The 25,078-nt window shown below is 45.7% G+C and overlaps 1 protein-coding gene and 1 pseudogene across 1 annotated transcript; one reads left to right on the top strand and one right to left on the bottom strand.

The window, feature by feature from the left end:
- Positions 1–1,162: 1,162 nt before the first annotated feature.
- Positions 1,163–1,650, bottom strand: LOC118541996 (large ribosomal subunit protein eL32 pseudogene; annotated as a pseudogene).
- A 22,695-nt stretch (positions 1,651–24,345) lies between these two features.
- Positions 24,346–24,721, top strand: KCNE2 (potassium voltage-gated channel subfamily E regulatory subunit 2). Its single transcript, XM_036101876.2, has one exon. It carries the CDS (start codon positions 24,350–24,352, stop codon positions 24,719–24,721), a length of 372 nt encoding a protein of 123 aa, XP_035957769.1. The 5' UTR covers positions 24,346–24,349.
- The last annotated feature ends 357 nt before the right edge of the window (positions 24,722–25,078 follow it).

The raw sequence follows: 25,078 nt of genomic DNA, 5'->3' as shown, positions 1-25,078 counted from the left end.
CCAGACCTCAAAGGGGAGACCAATAAACAGGAGCAGGTGGCCTCTGATGGAGCCGAGGAGACTGACCATATGGCCACAGCCTTTGGCTACCATTTCCAGTGTGTGAGGCTCAGCCAGCAGACAAGGGATATGGCCTAGGAATCGAGAGAAGACAGAAATCACCACACCAAGAATGCTGAGATGTCCCCGTTGCCTTGAGGTTACAAAACCACCACGACCCCATACTCTCAGAGGCCATGACAACCTTGGGGCCAGGGGAAAGAAATCTCGAGACTTAGAATTTGGGTTTTTCTTTTTTTCTTCTAGAAAGACTGAGCATAATTGGGAGGGCCTTTTAAATTTAGGATCTAGGTAATAAAGAAGATCAGAACAGTAAAGACCAGAAGGAAGACAAATAAGTTCTAGACAACATAAAGGAACTAGCTTTATTCCCTGCTCATCCAGGTTATACAAGGAGTTTGGACACCCCCCCCCCCCACACACATACACACACACATATACTTTCATGTCTTTTGATTCTTTTTTCTGACCCCATTGGTTAGAAGATGACCTAAAATTTATAGGAGAAACCACAAGAAGACAAACAACCCAATTAAAAAATGAGTAAAGGACTTGAATAGACATTTCTCCAAAGAAGATACACAAACAGCCAACAAGCACATGAAAAGATGCCCAGTGTCATTAATCATCAGAGAAATGCAAATTAAACCCACAATGATTTACCACTTCAAACCCACTAGGATGGCCAGATTTTTAAAAAAAAATTTTTAATTTAAATTAAATTAATTAACATATAGTGTATTATTAGTTTCAGAGATAGAGTTCAGTGATTTATCAGTCTTATATAATACCCAGTGCTCATTCCATCACGTGCCCTCCTTAATGACCATCACCCAGCTACCCCATCCCCCACCCCCTCTCCTCCAGCAACCCTCAGTTGGTTTCCTGAGATTAAGAGTCTCTTATGGTTTGTCTCCCTCTCTGGTTTCATCCCACTTCATTTTTCCCTCCCTTCCCCAATGATCCTCTGCCTTGTTTCTCAAATTCCACATATCAGCCAGATCATATGATCCTTGTCTTTCTCTGATTGACTTATTTCGCTTAGCATAATGCCCTCTAGTTCCATCCATGTCGTTGCAAATGGCAAGATTTCATCTTTTTTTTGTAGTTTTATGGTTTTATTAACACAAATATGACGTGCACAACAAGCTGTCTATTCATTTTCTTCACTGCGCAGCCTGGCGTTGGGATTGGTGACTCTGATTGCCAGCTGGGCTGCTCTTTCCACAACAGCTTTGCAGTTCTTGGAGGAGACATCGTGAGCAGTCTCTGCACAGTAAGATTTGTTGCACCTCAGCAGCACTTCAAGCTCCTTGACGTTGTGGACTAGGAACTTCCGGAAGCCACTGGGCAACATGTGCTTTGTTCTCTTGTTGCTCCCGTAACCAATGTTGAATCTTCTGTGCACCCTATTGTCAATGCCTCTGGGTTTCTGCCAGTTGCGCTTAATTTTGACATAACGGTCTGACTGGTGCCGGATGAACTTCTTGGTTCTCTTTTTAACGATCTTGGGCTTCACCAGAGGTCTGAGGGCAGCCATGATGCCTAGTAACAGATGGCTGCCACCTCCGCAGGCAGCGCCGAGGAAGAGCAAGATTTCATTTTTTGATGGCTGCATAATATTCCAGTGTGTGTGTGTGTGTGTGTGTGTGTGTGTGTGTGTACCACATCTTCTTTAGCCATTCATCTGTCAATGGACATCTGGGCTCTTTCCATAGTTTGGCTATTGTGGACATTGCTGCTATAAACATTGGGGTGCAGGTGCCCCTTTGGATCACTACATTTGTATCTTTGGGGTAAATACCTCGTAATTGCTGAGTTGTAGGGTAGCTTTATGTTAAGCTTTTTGAGAAACCTCCATACTGTTTTCCAGAGTGGCTGCACCAGTTTGCATTCCCATCAACAGTGTAAGAGGGTTAGGATGGTCAGATTTAAAAAAAAACGGGGAAACAGCAAGTGTTGTTGAGGCTGTGGAAAAATTAGAACCCTCTTATGTTGCTGATGAGAATGTAAAATGGCAGAGCCACTCTGGAAAAGTGTTTGTGATTTCTCAATAAGTTAAACATAGAATGTCCATCTGACCCAACAGTTCCACTCCTAGGTGTATACCCCCCAAAACTGAGGACAGGTGTTCAAACACATACTTGTTCACAAGTATTCAGAGCACAATTTCACAATAGCCAAAAGTTGAAAGAACCCAACTGTTCATCAACAGATGAATAGATCAACGAAATAAGGTCTATCCATACCATGGAGTACTATTTAGCCATAAAAAGGAATGAAGGACTGATATATGTTACAACATGGATGAACATTGAAAACATGATGCTAAGTGGAAGAAACCAGACACAAAAGACCACATATTGCATGATTCTATTTATTTGAAATGTCGAGAATAGGCAAATCCATAGACACAGAAAGCAGATTAGTGCTTGCCACAGGCTGGTAGGGAGGGAGAAAAGCAGAGGGACTGCTTAGTGGGTACAGGGTTTCCATTTAGGGTTGTGGAAAGTTCTGGTATGAGATCATGGCTGCACATTGTAAAGATACTTAATGCCACTGAATTATACGCTTCAAAATAGTAAACTTTGTATTATGTGTATTTTACAACATTCAAAAATTCATAGGAGAGGTGCCATAGCTAGCTGGAATATCTACCCCATATTAAAGCTTGTACCCACTGAGTGCTTACTATATGCTAGCATTTTGTATAGACGCTCTCCTTTGGGCCTCCTAGCAATCCTAGGAGGTGGTGTCATTATTCCTGTTTGCAGGGGAGGACATAGACCTACAGAGCTAACGTGACTGCCCAGATCCCAGGGAGTGTGACTCAGGAACCCAATCAGTGAGGTAAGAAAGAGCAAGGGGGTGCTAAGTCCTCCCTCCTCCTTAGGACATTAGATAAGAGCTTGGGACACAGCAGCAACTTGTGATAGCAGAGGGAGATCCTCCCTGTGTCCCTAGGCTGAGCAGCAGGAGGTCCTGTTCAGGCTTTGGTCTCTGATGAAAGGTAAAACAGGGATGGGAAAGGACATCTGGAAGGAGACACCTTCCCAAAGCCTGTTGGAAGGGAGCCCAAGGTCACAAGAACAATTGTCCATGAAGGAGTAGCTGGTATTACTTGGATTGTGAACAAAGGGCTTCCTCCATGGAGAATGTGGGTCCAACCCAAGGGATGCTGCTTCTTTAGTGTTTCCCAGCCCTGGAGGCCGGAGTCCTCCCTCCCTAGCACTACACATTAGCTCCTACAAAAAAGGGCCCAAGTAGGCCTGCTGAGAAAGAGTGGTGGGGTGACACGTGGCAGGGGGCCACCATGCATGGGCAGCTGTCCCCTGAAAGGACTTCCGGATGGCAGCCAGCTCTGTCCCTGCTATAACAGACTGGTGGCAAAAAGCTTCAAGTGTGGGTGTGATGAGCAGAAAGGATGCTCAGGCCAGGCCACCATGCCTGGGTCCCCAGTGAAATCCCATGCAGTGTTCCCCCTTCTGAGGATCATCATCAGAGCTGGCACTTTGGAGGGCAGTGAAAAGGATTCTCTGTTTGGCCAGTAACTGGCATCAAATCCACAGTCCGTGGTAGGACATCCCTGGACTCCTGTCCTTGCAAAAAACTTTCTGATGAGATTCTAACTTTGGCCTCTTCTGAGTTACTAAAATAGAAGTGGCAAATACTTTTCCTCTCTCATGCCAACGCCTATTCATTGTAATGGTTTCCTGGGGCACAGGGTTGAGGATTCCGAGCTCCTGTCTCAGACTCGGTGGAAAAGATAACCACTCTTGATTAGTGAGGTGTGCAATGGGCAAATAGTGGTGCCACAGTGGAGGTGGCCGGCTCTCGTGGAATGGTGGCTCAGCTGTGGGTTTCGATAAGCATCCTTATCATCCTAGGTATTCACGGAAAGAAGTCCAAGGGCATTCTTGCCCTAGAAAATTTCTGGAGGTGATGATCACTCTCTTCCATCCTGGGGGGAAAAAAAGCAATTCCCAGAAAGACTTCTTTCTTCTCCATTATTTTGTGCTCCTGAGAAGGGCAGCAGGTCAAGGGCTATTTCCTCCTCTCTCCCCAAGGAGCGAACTGGATTGCTGGCCAGAGGGGCCTCTTTCTCCAAGGCCGTTCTGGAACTCTTGTTGGCCCAGGGCAGCTGCAGCCACACACTTCGTCTCTCGTCATGGAAAGCTGAAGCTTCTCGGAGCCCAAGCTAAATACTGGCTGCGGCAGAACATCCCGTTTTCATGAGCCCCCGGTGAATTGAAACCCAGAAGCCAGCAGCACACCTGCCAATTATTACAGTTAATTCTGTGCAGGCTTGACTCAGGAACCGAGACAGAGAGTTCTGTTTGCTGCCGGGGGGTGCGCAGGGCGGGCGGGAACGGCTGTGGCCATGGGCTGTGAATACCCCCTGTGTGTGCCCACACTGGGCCTGGCAGCCTCCGTGCCCTCCCTTGCACTGGGAGCCTGGCATCCAAGTGTGACTTCAGTGGGGCCTCCTTCTCCTTGACTCTGCATCTGTGATCAGAGATGTGGACGGTTCAGAACTTTTCTTTCTCCTGCTGCAGCCCTCAGCCACCCGCTTCCCCCTTCAGGACTCCGTGAAGAACCCTTTTGTTGATTTTTTCCAAAGAAAAAGAGTACAAGACACTCAGCTTAAAACTGTGGGGTTTTTCTGTTGCCTTTTCTCCTCGGGCGTGTTGCCTTATAAGATCCCATTGATTCGGGCAGAGGACAGTCACCCCTTTGTTCCCTGGAGGCTCCTTTTGTGGTGAGCCACCATCAAGCTCTAGCTTGCTCTTGCCTGCCTCAAGGTGACCTTGAATCTGAGTGCTCCAGGCTGTCTCTCCTGAGTTTTTCCAGGCCTCCTTTGGTTGATTAATTAATTCATCCATTGATTAGTTAATTTGCTTCTATGAAGCCAGGTAACTGGGCTGGACATTGGGAAGACAGAGAAGAAGAAGATGGGTTTCCCATTCTCCAGACTCAAGAAGGAAAATAGACAGTAAGCAAATAATCGCACAGTGATCGAGTACCATCATAGTAATGCTAGGAGGGGATGAACAAGGAGCTGTGGCCGGACTCCCAGGGATTAAACCCATCTCTGCCCCCAAGAGGGCGGTGGGTACACATAAGATGTTACAGCAGTACCTCGCGTGCGGTGCAAACATGTAAGAAGGGGACTTAATCTAGACTGAGCAGAGGTGCTATCAAGGCTATTGTCCTCACCTTCCTTGGCATTTGAGGGGAGACCAGAACGGTGATTAGGATGAATCAGAGAGTGGATCTGGGTGGGCGGGACAGCACGTCTCAGGAGAAGAAAGAGTGTGTAAAGAGCCCCAAGGTACATGGCTCCTTCCAAAACTGAGAAGACCAAGGAGGCTGGAGCAGGAAGATCCAAGAGGAGCCCAGCACGGGCGGCCACACCCAGACTGGAAGCCACATGAATGGGGGCGTCCTTCTTTGGGACTCAGGGAGTCCGTACGGTGATCAGCAGCGGAGCGACACCTCTGTTCCTGCTCTCTCTCAGCCCACGGCCCCTGGATGTTGTCTGCCCATGACTCAAAAAGACAAGCCATTGGCCAGCTTGACTGGCCCTGCTGGACACTATGCTGGGGCCAAGGCTGGTATAAAGATGATGAGACGCAGACCCTGACCCCAAGGACCTCACCCAGGAGTGCAGTGGGTGGACCCAGTGACGGGTGACCTCAGTGCCCAGCGGAGGGAGCCGTGACCACTTCCCGCTGGGGAGAGGTTGGAGAATGTCTGGAGAGGGGAAACTTGCCCTGCTTCTAGAAGAACATGGCTTCCAGTCATGAAGCGGGGGTGCAGGGATGTGAAGGGCATGGTGAGTGGAGGGACTGTTTCACTGAGCTGCACGTCTACCGACCCTAGAACACTCGAGCTTCTTTATTGACCCAGGCAGTGGAACCACTTGTTGGAACAAATCCTCTCCTGGTGGTGCAGGGGGGTGGGGGGTGAGGGGCTTCCTTCCAAACACTGTTCAGGGAGAGAATGCAGCGGGAGGGGACGGTGCTGGGCTGGTCCCTCTTGGATGGAAAGCTCCATCCTCTGTGACCGACAGCAACAAAGGGTGCTGGGTTGTGATTCCTCTGGCTCTCCCATGCACCTGCATGCGATGTCCCTACCCTGGGGGATTTCTCGGCCAGAAAACCAATCTAATCAACCTCACACCTGCCAGGGTCCCAGGGCTCCCGTGCTCTGTGCTCCCCTCTGGCCTGGGCCGCAGCAAACGTTGCCTCACTGTGGCCCAGCTCCTCGAGCCACCTTAATCACACGGTATAAGCATCTATTTTAGTTACATAAACAGAGTTGTCTACATTTGGATCCTGGGGCTGGCTGCAGGAATTTGTAAACAGCATGGTGTACGAGGCTTGCAGCAAGTTGCCAGGACGCGCTCCTTTCCCACTGCCTGTTGTCCAGTTTTCCCTTTTATAGAGAGTCTGGCTGGGAAAGAGAGACAGAACTTATTTGGGAATAGAGGACAATCTCTCCGGCAAATTCCTTTCTCCCACTCCTGGAACCACTACCTCCTCTTCTGAAATGCTGAGGTCTGGTGCAAAATGAAGACTGCTCTTGAGTTATGGGTTCCTCCTAAAGGCTAGCTTCTCATAAATCTAAATCTAAACCCCTTGGAAAACAAACTTGGGGAGATTTTATTCCCAGAAGGGTAACCAGGAATTTGGAATTTGAGGCAGGTTCTAAAAACTCCCGGACGCTGCTGTCCCTATCATAGCCGAGACCCCGAGCGATATCGTGATATCCCTCTTTGGCTCCAAGCAGGGGCTTGTAAGGTTCCAAAGCAATGACATTCTGGGAAGCACAGAGAAGCGGTAGCCCAGAGGGGGAGAGAGGCTTTCATTTTTTTTTTTTTTCCTTTTCATTAATAACCATTAATAAGGCATCTGCAAGCCTTAGAAGGGATATGACACGAATCGTTGGCATCAAACCCCGGCAAAGGTGGAACGTCAAGACCCATTGGGAGAGATCGGGGATGGCAGAGGGAGTTGAGGTTTACCGAGTACACATTTGCAGAGCGAATGAATGAATAACGAGTAATGCGGTGGAGAAGGAAGCCTGCTACAAGGATTGAAGTCAAATCGTAATCTAAAATTCAATGCAAGTTCACTTCTGGCTCAAACTTAACAGCTAGGATCGCAAACCGTCCCACTTTGCCTGGGATCAAGGGGATTCCCGTGGATGCAGACGGAAAATAATTCCCAGACAAACTAGTACAAGTTGGGCAGCTGGTTGAAACCTCAAAGCAAAGAGAATTAGGGAGAAGAATTCCTGAATAGGAAATATCTCAATGAGGGAAATAAGGGGGCGCTGGGACCAGAGGCATGTAAGAAACACTTGCCTTTCCGCGTTCATGTTTTCGTTTGGGAGAACAAAGAACCAGAGCATAATTCATCCACACAGGAAGAAACAGGGCAATTAGGAGATTATAAGGAGTTGGGCATCGCAAGCAAAACAAGAGGGCTTCAGTTCTTAAAATATCCCCCAAACAAGCTCAGTAGTAAACAAAACTGCAGATATGTCTGAGCTCCGTCTCCGCAGAGAACTGCGCAGAAATTCATGGCTTCCAAGCATTCAAAATGCAGGAAGGGTCTGGAACAGTTATCTGTTTCTCAAGAACATCCATATATGGGAAAGTTGAAGTTAGGATAACCAGCAATTTTAAACAGTTGATGTTTAGTGGAAAGGTTCTCTATTCCACCTAGATGTTGCATTTCCTGGCTTTTTGCTGTGAAAGTGTAACCCTTTTAGAAAGATGTGCAGATGTTAATATTTCCTATTTGATTTTTAAGAAGGCAAGGATGTCTGCTATTTAAAAAAAGAGTTTAATGTGCTAGAAATGCTATAGTTGGACTGGAAGCACGCGCGGTGATAGAATGAGCGGAGGGCTTCGGTGAAAAGTCTGGCTGGTCCTGGCGGAGGGAAGAGCTCAGCGTTGGCGCCACCTGGTGTCCGCTATGCGAGTTTCAGGTATAAAACCCAGGGAGAGGCACTCTGCACATTTATGCTCAGAATATGACGGGAAAGGCCACTTTGATCACCCCAAAGAGTATTTTATGCATGCTGTGTATAATAACGACCTATGCCTTGGTCTTTTATTCTGAAACTTTTGAGTTTGATCATGACTTCCCCAGCCATTTTTCCTCATCTGTCAGATGGGACTCATCGCACCAGCCTTGCAGACTGGGGTGAAGACCAGAGGCCACGGGACATAAAGTGCCTTGCACATTGCCCAGCACACAGTAGGCTCTCCATAAATGGAAGTAGCTGGGCTAGAGGCGATGGATGTCGACATTACTGCTGGGCAGGAGGCCGGGTGAGCCTGGGAAAGTTGGCTGTGGGCTGTAACTTCAGATTGTATTCGAACTTTGGTGCTGTTAGTAATTTCCTGAGAGAAGACAATGCATTGAGAGCCGTGTGAGCATTGGAAAGTGCAGCCGCAGCCCGGTTTCTTCAATGGCAGCAAAGCACAAGGTCAAGTTTCCTGGGCAAGACCTCCCCCCAGGCTTGAACAAGGCTCTCAGGTCCCGCCCAACTTTGACAAGTTTCCAGAGATGTCATAAAGCGGAGGCAGCTGTGCCTGAGCCTGGGACACAGGGAAGGTGGTAAGAGTAACAGAAGACTTGGATGAAGGGACAAGGGATGATCAGGTCCCTCCTCTGCATCTGGCTCCTGCCTATGCAGAACCAATGGACTGGACTGCACAACCTTGAAGGCCTCATATAGTTCTAATCTTCTAGAGTCCTAAGGGTTCATAACTCTGGGTACAAAACCCAGAGCTTTGCTGGTGAGGATACGGAGCAACTAGAATTTTCACTCATTCCTGGTCAGAATGTAAAATGGTGCAGCATCTCTGGAAACTAATTTGGCAGTTTCTTACCAAACTAAACATGCATCTGTGATCTGATCCAGCAGGTGCACTCTTGAATGTTTACTTCAGAGAAATGAAAACTTACATTCACGCCCAAATCTGTATATAAATGCTCACAGCAGCTCTATTCACAATAGCAAAAAACTGAAAACAACTCAAATACCCTTCAGCAGGTGAGTGGTTCAACATCTGTTTACTGGAGTAATATTCAACAGCTAACCGTGGACGTACACAACTCACATGGTTCTCAAAGGCATCATGCTGAGTGGGAAAAAAGCCAGTCTCAAAGGGTTATATCGTGTATAATCCTATTTATCGAACATTCTAGAAGTGGCAGATTTATAGAGAGGGCAACCAGGGGATAGGGATAGGAGAAAGAGGTGCAAGTGGAAAAGGGGGGCATGTAAAGGTTAGTTCCTTAATGGTGATGGACAGTTCTTACCATGGTTGTGGTGCTGGTTCCACGAATCTATACATCAGATGAAGTTGCATCAAACTACACACACACACACACACACACACACACCGATGAGTGCAGGTAAAAATGGTGAAATCTGACTTTGGTCTGTGGGCTAGTTAACAGCACTGTATCAATATCAGTTTCCCGTTTTTGTTTTTGTTTTTAAGATTTATTTATTCATTGCTGGGGGTAGGTAGAAGGAGAGGTAGAGAGAGTCTTACGCAGATTCTGCTGAGCGCAGCGTCCCTCGTGGGGCTCGATCTCACAACCCTGAGATCACAACCTGAGCAGAATCCAAGAGTCAGATGCTTAAACTCCTGAGCCACCCAGGCGCCCCCAGTTTCCTGGTTTTGATATTATATTCTAGTTATGTATGATGTCACCATTGGGGGAAGCTGGGTGAAGGGCAGGTGGAACTCAGCATTTTTGCGATTTCCTCTGAGTCTGATTTCAAAATAAAAATAATAAACAAGAAATAGATAGAATGGTTGTATTCATCACTCTCTAAAATAAAAATTAAAAAAGAAATCAACCCAAAGCCTTGCTAAGGGCTGTCGGCAATGAGGGCCGGCAGGGAAGAGGGCTCTCCCACCCAGAGCAGTCCAAGGCCATTTTTATCAGCTACGCACAACTGAACACCTCTGGACTCAGTAACTTTATGAGTCAAGCATGCTTGACAGCGCTGTGGGGACACAGTGTGGTTGTTTTGAACACTGCAGCCTCTGGTGTAGACTGTTTCTCCAGCCCTAGTAGAGGGGAACCTATTCTAAACACCCTGCCTATCAAGCTTGAAGGACCATACAATAGAAAGTGGTCATCAGGAATTCTCCAGAACTGGACAGCAGGTGCCCCTGGGCCATCCCTTTTCTGGATACTCGGTAAAGCTGTGCTTTCTCCTTGAGATTGCTAACGAGAAGTGAAGTCTTTCATTTTAAATTCTATTTTACTGTAGTAAGAATATTTTGCACACGCTCTACCCTCTTAACGATCTTTATGTGCATGATACCGCATTGCTGACTCCAGGGACCATGTTAGATAGCAGATCTCTGGAACTTTCTCACCTTGCTTGACTGAAACTTCGTGCCTCTTGCGTAGTCACTCCCCATCTCCACCTCCCTCCAATCCCTGGCAGCCACCATTCTACTCTCTGATTCTCTGAATCGACTATTTTAGACATTTCAGAGAAGTGCAAACAGACAGTGTTTTTCTGTGACCTGCTGATTTCACTCAGCATGATGTCCTCCAGGTGTCCCCGTATTGTCACACAGAGGTTTCCTCTTTTTAAAGGCTGACTAATATTCCATCATATGTGTACACCACATGTTCTTCACCCATTTATCTGTTGATGGACTTGTAGGGTTTTTTTCCACATCTTGGCTGTTGTGAATAGTGCTGCAATGAACAGATATCCCTTCGAGAACCCTGATTTCAATTCTTCGGGATAAATTCCCAGACCCGGGATTGCTGGATCATACAGTAGTTCTAGTTTTAATTTTTTGGAGGAACCTCCGCACTGTTTTGTGTAGCAAAACTTCAAACTTAGCAGTTTGAATTCCCACCAACGGTGTACGAAGCTTCCAGTTTCTCCACATCCTTACCAACATCTGTCTTTTTGCTTTTTTATAGGGGCCATCCTGACGGATCTGAGTTGAAGCAAATTCCTAAAGCTACCAGCAGAGGAACCCAGCAGAGGCCTGGAGATGGTTTTCTCCAAGTCCACGCAAGGAGTCATGGGTTTGTTCTAAATTTCCAAGGAAACAGAGTTCTTAGAAAAGATTTCTTAAGGGAGCAGATGCTTGGGTTTAACAGATGTCCCCCACTGGGGCCAACCCTGAGTGTGTCAGGAGGGCAGGAGGGCTGGGAGTCCATGGCAATGGGGTGGGTGGGAAGTGCCTGGGGGGCTCTCTTCTTGCCCTGGAGACTCTCCAGCCTGGACTTCTGTCTTTGAATTAAACACAGAAGCTCCAGAGAAAACCCACTCAACACAGTGCCCAAATGAAGGGCTTGGGAATGAGGGGAGATATTGCCAATGATGCGTCTGGAAAGAACCTCCTGGAAAGAGTTTCATTGGATGCACTAACAGGACCTGGGCTCTAAGCAAAAGTAGGCCTGATTCTTAGCAAAATCCCCACAGATTTGGGGAGTGGAATCCTTGATAAAGCCATATTTGTTGGAAATGGTTAAGCTTCTTTTAGACATAAAGAAGACAGACCATTCTAGTGACTCCTTAGTCAAGTGGTGTCATTGCTCCAGAACCATTGTCAGCTCTTGTAATATTCTGAAGCTGGGGACAGAGAAATTAGAAGCTGTTGTGCAGCTGCATGAAAGTACCAGTGGTTTCTCAGCATATTCAGCTCCAGCTTTTCACAAAACTGATATGCTCGTGCTAAAAACATCAAAGAAAACGTCCTGTTTTAGGAGTCCTATTTGGAAACTTCAAGTATTGTTAATGCTCTCAAAATGATGCAAAGTTTCTATTCCAAGTATCTTTTTGATTGAGAGAATAATCTCAGCACCTTGTAAATAGATGGGGTGGTTGGTTTCCTCAGCGCCGGGTGGAATTGCAGTCTTTTCCGAGAGTTTAGGAAGCATTGGGAGCTTTTGTTCAACCAGACTCGGGAAAAGCAATACAGACAAAGTTCTTGCTGTCACGGACTCAAGGTCTAGTTTGAGGCAGGAAAAGGAAATAGCAAGCAATAAAATCGGGTAAGTTCAGAATTCCAAGATGCCACACTCACAGGGTGTGGGCTGTGCACAGACTCCATTCCCACTCTCAGTGAGGGCGTCCTCCCATTATGCAGTGCCCGACCTACGCCACAGTATGTGGCAGCCCTGCACAACTCAGACCATAAAAAATGCTACAAGGAAAATAAAGTAAGGTGACTGGTGACAGATTGGGACAGCAGAAAAACACCTGTCTGAGAAGATGTCATTTGAAGTGGAGAAGAAGAGAGCTGTGCTAAGATCTGGGGGAAGAGCACTCCAGGCAGAGGGAGCAGCCGATGCAAAGGTGCTGTGGTCAGCTGTATAATGGCCCCTCGAAGACGTCCACACCCCAAACCCTGGAACCTGTGAATATATTTCCCTTATGTGGTAAAAGGGACATCGAGGGACATTGCAGTTGTGATTGAATAATAGTCTGGAGATGAGAAAGATTACCCTGGATTGTCTCAGGCCCAATACAGTCACCAAGGCCCTCAGAAAGGAAGGCAGTAGGGTCAGTTAAAGGTCAGAAGATGTGACGGTGGAAGCAGAGGTTGGCGTGATATGAGGAAGGGCCACCACCCCTTCCAAGGAATTGGGGCAGCCTCCAGAGCAGGCTCTCCCTCCAGAGCCTCCAGAAGGAACCACCCTACCCACACTTCGGACTTCTGACCACCAGGACTTCAAGATAATAAATTTGTGTTGCTTTGGGTCACTAAGTTTATGGTATTTTGTTACAGCAACAATAGGAAATTAATACAGACCCTATGGCAGAAATGAGAAGAGCAGGGAGGCAGGATCAGGCTACAAGAGGAAGAAGAGGTCAGAGAGGGGACAAGGGGCTAGGTGCTCTATGGCACCAGGCATTCTGGACTTTATTCTGAAGATGCTGGGAAACCAGTGGAGAGATTCATACAGGGACTAGCATGTTCTGATTTATGCGGTCCCTCTTAGAAGTGGATGAATGGGGACAAAGAGTGGAAAGCTGAAGACAGTAAGTCATGACACAGTTCAGCCATGAGCCGAGGGTGGTTTGAAGAAAGTAGACTGACTTGGGATGTGTTTTGAGATGTCAAATTAAAACACAAGACCACCAGAGCAGTAACAAACAAAGTAGAATTTCTTGCTTTCCAGGCAAAGGAGACAAGGTCAAAGAGTCTGTGCAGAAATGGGAAGAAGTAGGCTCAGGGTAACAGGGAGAAAGTACAACAAAAAAGGGCAAGATTCTGAGAACAGGTATCTGGCTGGCTCATGAAATGGATTGTAGTTCTTCTTTGCATTTGGCTGTTACACTAGTTCACACAAAAGCTCCCAGCACGTTTTTCAAAGAAGTTGGGGTGGGTTGCCAAGGTTCTGGTGGGTTCAATGTCACCCAGTAGGCAAATTCATACAGCCATGCTCAAGGCTTGGAGAGAGTTTTCTTTGATGGGAGGCAGTCAACAGTATTTGCTAATGGATTGGATGTGGGAGCATTGGTTTGCAACCCTCCCAGCAGCTTCCCTGTATGACCTGAAACTAGCCCCTGTACTCAGAGGGCAGGGAGAGCTTGAAGAGAGAAGTGGCCACTCGAGCTGGTAGGTGGCAGGTTTAAAGTTCCAAGGGGAACATACATATGAGCCTCACCTTGGGCAGCATCAAGACAAATGGATCCCCACACCTGCTTGCAAACTCTTAAAAGTTTATAAAGAGGCCTTAACTGGGTCTAGACACATATATTGTGCAGGTGTTCTCAATACCACATCATTATCTCAAGGCCACGTTCTTGGAGCAGCCTCTGGGAGAAGGAAAGGTGAGCAGAACCCACATTCCAAGGACAGGGTGGGGTTTGAGGAGCCTCCAGGAGCACCTGTTCAGCTCACAGGTCATTGGGTGGTCACATCTTTTTGATGACATTCCGCAACAGGGAGGTCAGGAAAAGAAAGGAATCAACACTAATTTTTAGGGTTTTGGCTTAAGGAATTGGGAGGATGGTGGGGCCACTTTGCTGTGATGGGGCAGAGGGAGGAGCTGATTTGGTGGGAGAATTAAAAGTTCTGTTTGGACCTTGAAGTTGAGATACGCATTAGACATCCACGTGGAAATGTCAAGCAAGCATTTGGACATTTGAGTCTGAAGTTCAGAAGAGATAACTGGGCTGGGGATATAAATTTACAAGTCAACTACATAAACATGGATTTTTAAGAAATCAACTTTATTGGGCGCCTGGGTGGCTCAGTCAGTTAAGCGTCTGCCTTCAGCCCAGGTCATGATCCCAGGGTCCTGTGATGGGGCCCCACATAAGGCTCTCTGCTCAGGGAGAGTCTGCTTCTCTCTCTGCCCCTCCCCCTGCTTATGCTCTCTCTTTCTCAAATAAATAAAATCTTAAAAAAAAAAAGAAACCAACTTTATTGTGGTAGACTTTACATAAAATTACATGTATCCATTTTAAGGGTACAGTTCAGTGAATCTTGACAAATGTGTACACCCAGTAACTACCACCACAATCAAGATCTAGAACAATTCAGTCACCCCATAAAACTCAATCTTTTGCAGTCAGTCTTCCCCTTATCTGGCCCCAGGAAACAACTGACTTTCTTTCTATCACTATAGATTACTTTTGCCTTTTCTGGAATTTCTAGAAACAGAATCATACAGTACAGCTTTTTTTGTGTGTATCCGACTTCTTTTGTTCAGGTAATGTTTTTGAGATGTATCCACGTTGTTGCATGTATCATTAGTTTGTTCCTTTTTATTTTTGAGCAATATTCTATTGTATAGATATACTGCAATTTGTTTACCTATTTATCTATTGGGGGATATTTGGGTTATTCCCAATTTTTAGCTATTATGAATAAAGCTGCTAGGAACATTCACGTGTGAGTCTTTGTGTGGACACAATTTTTTTTCACTTATTTTGGGTAAATATCTAGGAGTGGGATTGTTAAGGTCCCATGGTAACTTTCTAAGAAAGCGTCATGCTGTTTTCAAGTGGTGGTACCATTTTATGTTCCAACCAGCAATGTAAGAAAGTTCCAGTTACTCCATATTCTCAACAACACTTGGTGTTGTTGGTTCTTTAAAAAGGATTTTAACCATTCCAGTCGGTGTGTGGTGGTATCTCATGGTGGTTGTAAGTTCATTTCCCTAATGAGTAATGATGTTGAGCCATTGAGGGGTATAGCTTTGTGAAAATGAAAAAAAAAACCCAACAAAATCATAATTTACTCCTTGAAAACCAAAATTTGTATAGGAGAGAGGTAACTGGGTCATCAAAGAACAATATTTCCATTACCATAGAAATGTAAAGTCTGAATTTGGATTTAACTGTGAATTGTGATCTACTGGGAGGGTGTGGAGAGGAAAGAGGATGTGGACATAGAGTTACCTACTGTAGCAGGAGGTCAGTAGGTAGAGCCTATACGGGATATCTCCTACCAGGATTGCCTTGAGCAGGGAGGCACTGACTGATTGGAAATTCTCCAAAGACAATTACCCAACTTCTTGCCTTCCCCATTACTTGCCACTAGCAGTTGCTAGCCTTTTAGTTTGTATCATAGTGGTGCCCTAAAAACAGTACTAGTAGCTTGAAAGGCGGGCTCAATTCTAAACAGTCTTCCACTGTTCTTATCTTTCGAAGGAATTTGGGGTTTGTTTAGTGCTGGATGTGGAACTGAGTAACATCCAATTTTAAATCAAAAAGCAGACTCAACTCCCTGGGCTTTAAAAACATATGCCATACGTAGGCAGAGGAACTCTGTAAAGGTGTAGGTTGCAATTTGATTTTCAAAGAGAACATTTGCTTTTATGAACCTTGCTTTCTCGCAGATACCATTTTACTCTCCTGTTGGGGACAATGCAGGGTGAATCTACTGAGAGCCTTTTGCAGAGGCCAGGGGGGCTGAAGCCTGTCAGGGGGAGACATGAAATAGCTCTATCCTTCTCCCATTTTCTTCTCCAGCCCACAGCTGATGTTTGGGTCGTATTTATACTCTGCTTCTTCATCCACTCTGTCAGATCCTCATCTCGTTCCAGCTGTGTGAATTGAGTATCAGGGCATGAGTAGGAGCTATCTAAAAATAAACCACTAAGGAGCTACTCTTCACACAGTGCGAGAATGTTCTTTTCCTTGGTGAGTCTGGTCAAGCTCTGCTTCTCGCTGCCATGTCTTCTTGCGTCCTTCTCTTAAAAATAATAGCAAAAGCTAATACTTATAAAACACTTTCTATCTTACTATGTGTCAGGTTCTGTACTAAGTGCTTTCCATTCATTATCTCATTTAACTTTGGTGACAACCCAATGAGGTAGGAGCTCTTAATCTTCCCATTTTCCAGATGAAGAATCCAGAGATCAGGAACGTAAGTAATTTGCTCACCTGGTTTGTCAGTCTCCAAAGCCAAAGTCTCAGCCTCTATGATGTATTGCCTTCCAGTTTGACCTCAAATTGCTGAAGTGTAGACTTGCATGCTGTTTTGATTCTCCTCACCTTTCCACTGGGAGAATGCAAGACACCAAATTAAATGGTCAAGGCTGTTTCAGGAGTGAGGGAGACGTTGGTCTCTGTTCCTTGTTTCCACCAGCAGGTGGCAGAGTTGCCCCAGTGGAATGTCCCTGGGAGCCATTTGAAAGGCTTCTGTTCTTATGGAGACACTTTTAGCCCAATTGGACCATCAAACCATTTTTTTTTTTTGTCTGGTTGAGGTTACCGAATAGTGTTCAGTGAAGACAATCTATGAGGACAAATGGTGTCATGAGAAGCTGGCGTGGAATTACAGAGATCCTTGTTTTCTTTAGACGCGCCCACTACGTTAACCCATACGAGGAGTTGTAGATAATTTGATATCCTAACCATCTTCCTCTTGCCACCCAATGCACCTCAAGCCACATTGCCCAGAGCACCCTTTGATGAGAAAATTCAATTGTAAAATAAAGGTCATCTTACTTTGCACAGCTATATGAGAGTGATGGGCAGCCCTACGACCTCCAAGTGATTTTGGTGGTGTGTCGCTACTGTGGCCACCCTTCAGGGTTAGATGCAAATCCTGGCTCTACCTCTATGTCAGCCTGACTTCTGGACCTCTCTGTGCCTGGATTCCTTAGCTGTAAAGCTCAGAGTCCCTTTACTTTGGGTTGTGGCAACGACTGCATGAGACTAACACAATAAAAGCATTTGAGAAGGACCAGGTACCTGACCTGACACTCAGCAGGTGTTAGCTCTGTCCAATTCTAAGGGCTCCCACCATGATAGAAAAGGATCTTTTGGTAAGCAGAGAGTGTTTAGCTCTTTCGGGGTCTCTACGTAATTCCCTGGACTTGCCTCCGTGTCCTTTGTATAGTACCTTTATTGTGGCTGGTTTCTACTGTACAAGATAACAATGCTGTTCTAAGGCCACTTGAAAATTGTCTCAAAGAGGGGTATTTAAACAAAATTAGGTTTATGAAGAGGTGGTTAGAATAGGGGCACTTGCCTGGAGGCATACTGGCCTTCCCCTCAACCCTCACCCACCCAGAGATGGCCGTGTTCATCTCGTCTCCTTGGGATGCTTGCCCTCAGCACAAGTCCTGCAGGGAACGGTGCTGTCCACTGAGCCTTTTCCTGAGGAGGGAGGCTCACTGTGGCCAGGCAGTGTCCTGGCTGGGGCTGGCATCACTTTGCCTCTACCCAATGCCAGCCTCCAAGCAGGAACACCCCATCAGGCACCAAGGTTAATTCCCAACAGCCGGCTGGTATTTAATTTTCCATGTAAGATTAGATTAAACATTTGGGTTCATAAAAGCCTAGATTGCAGACCGTGGCTACCAAAGGCTTGGTTGGCTGCAAGCTGAGGGGGACCCGGCAGGCTGAGATTTATGCATAGTCCCCGAGAGCTTGCCAACAACAACCAGGAGGTTTAGAGCAGCTTGGCTTTGTAGCAGGGGATTTCATACTGCTCACGCACTGCCTAGGTAAGCTTTGATTGCAAATTCTTTATTTTTTGAGAAATTAAGTAACAAAGCTATCGATTTCTGTTTTCCAGACATTCATAAAAGGAGTGATTTTCCTGGTATAAGTTGGCCTTTCCTTCTTCCTTTCTTTCCTCTCACTCTCTCTCTGTTCTTCTTCTCCTTCCTCTCCATCTTCTTCCCCTTCCTCTTCTTTTTCTCCTTGTCCCCCTCATTTTTATTCTAATTCTTAGTATTGTTTTCCTTCCTCATTTCTTTATACTCTGATGAAAATTTTGAAAGTGTTTTTTTTTAAAGATTTTATTTATTCATTTGAGAGAGACAGAGCGAGACAGAGAGAGCACAAGCAGGGGGAGAGGGAGAAGCAGAATTCCTGCTGAGCTGGGAGCCCAACATGGGTTGCGGGGCTCAATCCCAGGACCTGGAGATCATGACCTGAGCCCGAGGCAGAGGCTTAACCATCTGAGCCACCCAGGCACCCCTTGAAAGTGTTTTTATGGAATGTTCATGGTAAATGCAGATAATCATATCCTTTTCTATTCTTGATATAAAAATGGAAAGACTTTGGGGCGCCTGGGTAGCTCAGTCGGTTAAGAGTCTGACTCTTGATTTTGGTTCAGGTCATATCTTAGGGTCATGGGATTGAGCCCCGTCTCTGGCTCATGTTGAGTGTGGAACCTGCTTAAGATTCTCTCTCCCTCTCCCCCTCCCGCCACTGTGCACTCTCACTCTCTCTAAAACTCTGAAACAACAACAACAACAACAACAACAACAACAACAGCAACAACAGAAGACTTCACCGCCTTGTTAGACCCAGGTGATGCTAATGATCCACCATCTTTCCTTCTTTTCTTTTGAAGATTTATTTATTTGTTTGAGAGAGAAAGAGTGGAGGAAGGGGCAGAGAGAGAGAGGGAGAGAGAGTCTTAAGCAGACTCCCGGCTGAACAGGGCTCGATCTCACAACCCTGAGATCACGACCTGAGCTGAAACCAAGAGCTGGTCACTTAACCAACTGCACCACCCCAGCACCCCACTACCAACTTTCCGGAAAACAGAACTTTGGGGTTTGGGATCAAGTGGGTGTTACTTTCCTTACAGTGTCCAGATTGTCTCTGTTGTGAATGACACACACCTGTGACAAACACAGCTGGAATTAGGGGATCATTATGCGTCCTGAAGATAGGGCACAACTACTTGGTGTATGTGAGCTGAAACCATGGTCTTGGTCTCATTTCTTTTACCCAGCTGAGCTGTCCTGTCACAGGTGATGGAAATGGGGCAGTATTGGAACATGTGACCTCTGCTAGGGCCCAGTGGGGGCTGGGTGCTAGCCTGGGTAACTTGGGTTTCTAGTCCCAGCACTGTGGTCAACATGTAAGTCCTGTGATGCTGCACAGGTGATTTAAGCTCTGTGGGCTATAGTTACTGCACCTGCCAGATGAGCAGGCTAGCCTAAATAATCTCTAGAGGCCCATCCTGTTCTTTGACCAAGAACTATTTATTGAAAATGCCTGAAAATATAGGTCCACCTATGTTAGGTTGACCCATACGAAATGGCCATATTTAACAGATAGAAATGGCAATTTCATATGGCTCAACAGAACATAAATAACAGTCTTCACATTACTAAACACTTATTATGGTGTTCTACTTAGAGAGGGATAATATGTATGCCAAATGTGATCAAGATCTATCAGTTAAGTAGTTATTCTGAGTATCATAAATTTAAACCTGTTAGAATGTTCTAGCATAATGTCCATCAGTAAAATTGCTTTCACACACCGATTCGCTTTTTCCTTGGTTATGGAACAAACAGACTACTTAGCCATGTCTCATGCAACAGTGTTCAAAATATGAATCTCCCTTGGACTTAATTTTTTCAGCCTGGCCAGGGGCCAGGTACTTAATCTACCTGAGCCCTTTTCACTCTATGATTAAGTCTTATCAAGAAGCACCTCCTGATCTGCTTTTTTTCTTAAATATTTATTTATTATTTTGGGAGGGAATGGGGAGGGGCAGAGGGAGAGAACCTCCAGCAGACTCCCTGCTGAGCGCAAAGCCCGATCCCACGATCCTGAGATCATGGGATCATGGGATCATGAAATCAAGAGTCAGATGCTCAACCGACTGAGCCATCCAGGTGCCCCAAGAAGCTTTGCCATGAGCCTTTGTCCATGTTAGAAGAGCCGAACAAATATCAGTATTAGCTCCAGTAGCAGGTTGGTGAATGTTGCCATGCTCATACCTTGAAACAAACCCAAACAACTCCAGTGGAATCCAGCACTGAAGTCCTTCAACTCAAAGATATTTTGTTGCAGGGATACTTGGTTGGGCTTTAGGGGGCCCGGGAGACGCCTGAAATTGAATGTAGAGCTTTGTATGTGCATACATATACTTTTGGGGGAGGAAGAATAAAATCAGATTGTTTAATTTCATTTTTCAAGGAGTTTGTGAATCCCTTCCTCTCCTGCAAGTAGGTTGAGAATCACCGTTCTAGTCTTTTCCAGCTGAAATCCATAGTACGTGAGAGAGGAACATTCACTGATTCACTGAACATTTAGTAAAGATCTTCAATGTATCAACCATGATGTAAGGCCCTGGGATTCAAAGATGAGTAAAACAGTAGATCCCTGACCAGCTCAAACTCCCATGTAATTATGATCCAAATGACTTCAGCTCTCTGAACATCAGTTTCCTTATCTGTAAATTGGAGCTAATAATCCCAGTGTCAGAGAGTGGTTTTGAGTATCACATGAATGAGCTCACAATACCTGGGTAATTGAAAATGAGCAAACAGACAAACATGGCAGTTTGCTGAAGCACAGAAAAGGATCTCCAATTCAGACAGAGGTCTGGGGGAAAACTTGTGGATGAGGTGACCCCAGACGGGGTGGGGGGGGGTGGTTTCTAAACTACAAGAACATACCGCCATTTTTATGTGTGAGTCTGGAGAGACTCAGCTCCTTTGTCCTATAGAAACTGTATTTCTTTCTTCCTCTGCAGGGTGACTCGGGGACATCAGAAGACCGAGGTTACTCCAATGCCCTCTCCTCTCTCTTTTGTGCTCCATCTCCCCTCCCCCTCAATACTTACTTAAAGAGCCCCATTCCCATTTTAGCTGTGGAATCTCGAGGCTTCCCTTGAAGCACCCTGTCCTGGATGGCCTTGCCGAGCGTCAAAACATAGCTCTCCTATGTCTGCATTCTCTCAGAGCCCTGAAAAGACAGGGACTCACAATTGAGCACTCCTACAAGTGAGGCGCTGGCCTAGATTTTTCATAGGTGGTGTCATTGCTTTGAAGAAAACATTCGCACAATGGTGTTGGCAGGAGTGTACCCTATCCTCCTGCGCATCCTCTGCTCAGAGGAGTCACTGGTGGGATTCCAAGCACAGTGGCACAGCCCACAAAGGAGATACGTGGGAGGCAGGGTGGGCAGAGGAGCTCAGAGCACTTAGGAGCTTGCAATGCTATCACCTCTGTGGGGGGCGGCGGGGAGAGACTCAGATCCAAGGCAGGGCCTCACGTGGCCCAGTGCAAACTGGAGTAGTATCCAAAAGTGCTGTCTGATAAGCAAAAATAACTAGAATAATTCCAATCTTGAGAGCACCTTAGAAAAAAACACTGCAGGGGAGCTGATTCTCTGCCCAGAAGGGGATCCCCCTTCCCCCTGCTAGTTTTCTGCTGCCCTGCATTGGCTCAGCATCCCCCAGACTGAATTTCTCCCGTCACTCACTCCTGGGACTTCTCTACACCTCCACCAGCCCTTCGTTCTGTACACTTAGCTCTCCTGGTTCTTTTTTTTACTTGTCTCTATGTTCTATCCAGTTTTCCATTTGGCTTCACAAAAGGAAACTGAAGTCTCTCTAGAGGGTGCAGAAGGTGGGGGGGTATACAAGCTGGCCAAATCACAGGTTTCTTTACTGGATGAAGATGTGGAGAAGGGTTGGCAGAAAGAGAGGGTGAGAACACTCACAGGTGAAGGAATCATACCGGTAAGACCAGCCCTGACATAGCACACAGGGGTGGGTTGTCTTTTGATTGATGAAACAAGCATGAACTCCCCCAAAATGAGCAGATCTCATCTCCGGGAGGGTTAAGGAGCCAGCGGTGATGTCTTGCATAGGATTAAAGCCAGTTTAGCTATACTCTTCACGGCAAACTGTGTTATTTTAAGGGGGAGAAAGCCTGTCTCTGTTACATTGCTTGGAAAACGTGCTTGGCATGTACTTTGGGGCAATCTTATCTCTTTGTCAGTTTCTTTTCAATTCTCTAGGCTTTGCGTGGAGGGGAGAGCAAGAGGAAGACCCGAGAGCCCTTTGAATAATAGGACTTAAAACATCAGATTGAAAAAATCTATTAACTTAGTTACCATAATTCTCAATGAATGAAATGTTGGGAAGGCGTCAGAGAAAGACCTGGACATGTACTTGTGCCCTTTCTGCAAGTGGGGAGATCAGAAACCTCTCTCCTCATAAGAGGAAATGAAAGACATGTTAAAGAGAAGAGGCATTGTTTTCAGAAGGGCATTAGGCAAATTAGGTTTGTTTGGGCTTTTATTGACTGGGCAAACCTGTAGGCCCTGGCTAATCCCAGGTTCACTTCCTGTCTACATTCCTTCCAGTTCTATTCACACCTGTTTGCTCCATCTATGTACCATGTTCATCTCCATTCTCTGAGCTCCCTTATCGCTTTGTTCAGACCTCTTATGACTCTTTGTTACTTCTCATTGCCATTTGTTTGCAGCTCTCCTGTGACACTGAGCTTCCACAGACAGAAATCTCATATTCATCATCTCTGCATTTCCAATGCCCCTCATGTGCCTGGCACATCCATTCATTCATTCAACATCCATTGTGTGTCTTCGATGTGTCGGGCTCTGTGCCCACATTCACTGTCTCAAGGTAGGCAAAGGCGATATGAGTCCTGTCCTCATGGAAATGACAGATGAGTAGGAAAGATGACACCGTAAACCAATAATCATACACACACACACACCAGCGATACACACACATAATTAGCACATATTGTGAAGAGGGCTTTGAAGAAAAAAAATAAGAAGCTATTGGAGTAAAGGGGGGGGGGCAGAACTGATTAGAACAGAGCCAGGGAGTTTTTTCAGAAGTGACAGTTAAGCTGGGCCCAAGAGAGTAAAGGAGGTAGCAGAGAGAAGAGAAAGGAAAAATTATTCCAGGTTGAGGAAAGAGAATGTGCAAATGTCTTGAAGCAGGAGAACGTTTATTGACTTGGAGGAAGGAAGGACAGTATGACCAGTTGTCATGAGAATAGAGTTGTTGGGGAGGTGGTCAGGGACCAGCTCAGGCCAAGCCAGGTGAACCCCATGAAGGAAGTAGGATTTTATTTTAAGCACTATAGGAAGGGACTGAATCATTTTAGAAGCAAGGGGATATGATCCCATTTCCTTCTTTAAAAGAGCACAATGACTGCTGTGGAGGGAAGAGAGGGACAGATATGCCCCCAGGAGACAGTCTGGGGGAGGGTCGCATTGCACTGCATTGTGTCATCAAGGTGAGGGATGTTGGTGGCTGGGCAGCGCCAGTGAGGAGGGAGAGGAGAGGTGGATTTGAAGAATATGAGCCATCTCTCAGGTTGTTTCATTGTGCCACTTGCCTAAGGTGCTTCTTTCAAATGTGGATGTACACATTCCTCTCTGGAATACTTGAGAAAAGCACTGTGTAGACAAAGGAGATGGAGCAGACTGCAAAGGCTGTCAATGCCCCTTGCAATCTTCTGCCCCATAATTCTCTGAAAACACAAGTCAGACATGAGTCGCCCATTCATTCCGCTGACACTTGGGGAATGCCGTTGAGAACAAGGCATTATGCTAGCTATTGTGAGCTGACCTGTCTGTTTAAAAACAGAGTAGTGCAAGATGATTGATGAAAATTTAGGATGTGGGAAGAGTATAAAGAAGGAAAAAATTTTCATTAGGTATACCACCCACTATTAACATTTTGAACGATTTCCTGTCTTTTTTCCATTGTCATTTGCATGTTTACATTTATTTACATATGTAAATGGGGATAGTATATATAGTTTTATGTCCCCCATCAAATTTTTATTGTAAGGTATCCTGCATCCAAAAAGTCCATAAATATGCATGTGCAAAGCTTAAAGAATAAAAAAAAAATATGCACTCAATCACCAGCTAGGTAAAGAAGAAATTGTATTATCTCCCCCTTTGCATTCCCCTCTCTTTATCCCTTAAAGTAGCCAAATGCAGAAAGAATCAGTGTTCTTCACCTTGTTCATCTATTTCATCATTCAAATTGCAGCAGGAGGGAGATATGCCTACTTTATCCAATCTGACACAGACGCTGGAAGATGTCTTCAAAAGGATTTTTATTACTTATATGGACAACTGGCGCAGGAACACAACAGCTGAGCAAGAGGCCCTACAAGCCAAACTGGATGCTGAGAACTTCTACTATGTCATCTTGTACCTCATGGTGATGATCGGAATGTTCTCTTTCATCATTGTAGCTATCCTGGTGAGCACAGTGAAATCCAAGAGGCAAGAGCACTCCAACGACCCCTACCACCAGTACATCGTGGAAGATTGGCAAGAGAAGTACAAGAGTCAAATCTTGAATCTAGAAGAATCAAAGACCACCATCCATGAGAACATGGGTGCAGCAGGGTTCAAAATGGGTCCTTGAGAAACAGAAGAGGCATAAAGCCAACATCTGATATCCGGATCCGAAGAGATGCCCGTGCCATGGAGCAAATCCAAGTTGTCATTGTTTAGAAGATACTCAGTTCCTTGCTTGCTGTTGAGAATTTTCACGGAGATCATGTGGCCGCTCAACCAAGACAGATGACATTTTTTTTTTTTACTATGATCTCTTATCTTTATTTTTTTTTAATTTTATTATGTTAGTCACCATACATTACATCATTAATTTTTGATGTAGTGTTTCATGATTCATTGTTTGCATATAACACACAGTGCTCCATGCAATACATGCCCTCCCTAATACCCATCACTGGGCTAACCCATCCCTCCACCACCCTCC

This window comes from Halichoerus grypus, chromosome 1 (genome assembly GCF_964656455.1).
Source record: "Halichoerus grypus chromosome 1, mHalGry1.hap1.1, whole genome shotgun sequence".
Classification (NCBI taxonomy): domain Eukaryota; kingdom Metazoa; phylum Chordata; class Mammalia; order Carnivora; family Phocidae; genus Halichoerus; species Halichoerus grypus.
Note: the sequence above shows the minus strand (reverse complement) of the source record. Positions and strands in the feature narration are given on the sequence as shown.

Coding starts and splice junctions, on each gene's coding strand:
- KCNE2 (XM_036101876.2), top strand. CDS start 24,350: ATGCCTACTTTATCCAATCTGACACAGACGCTGGAAGATGTCTTCAAA.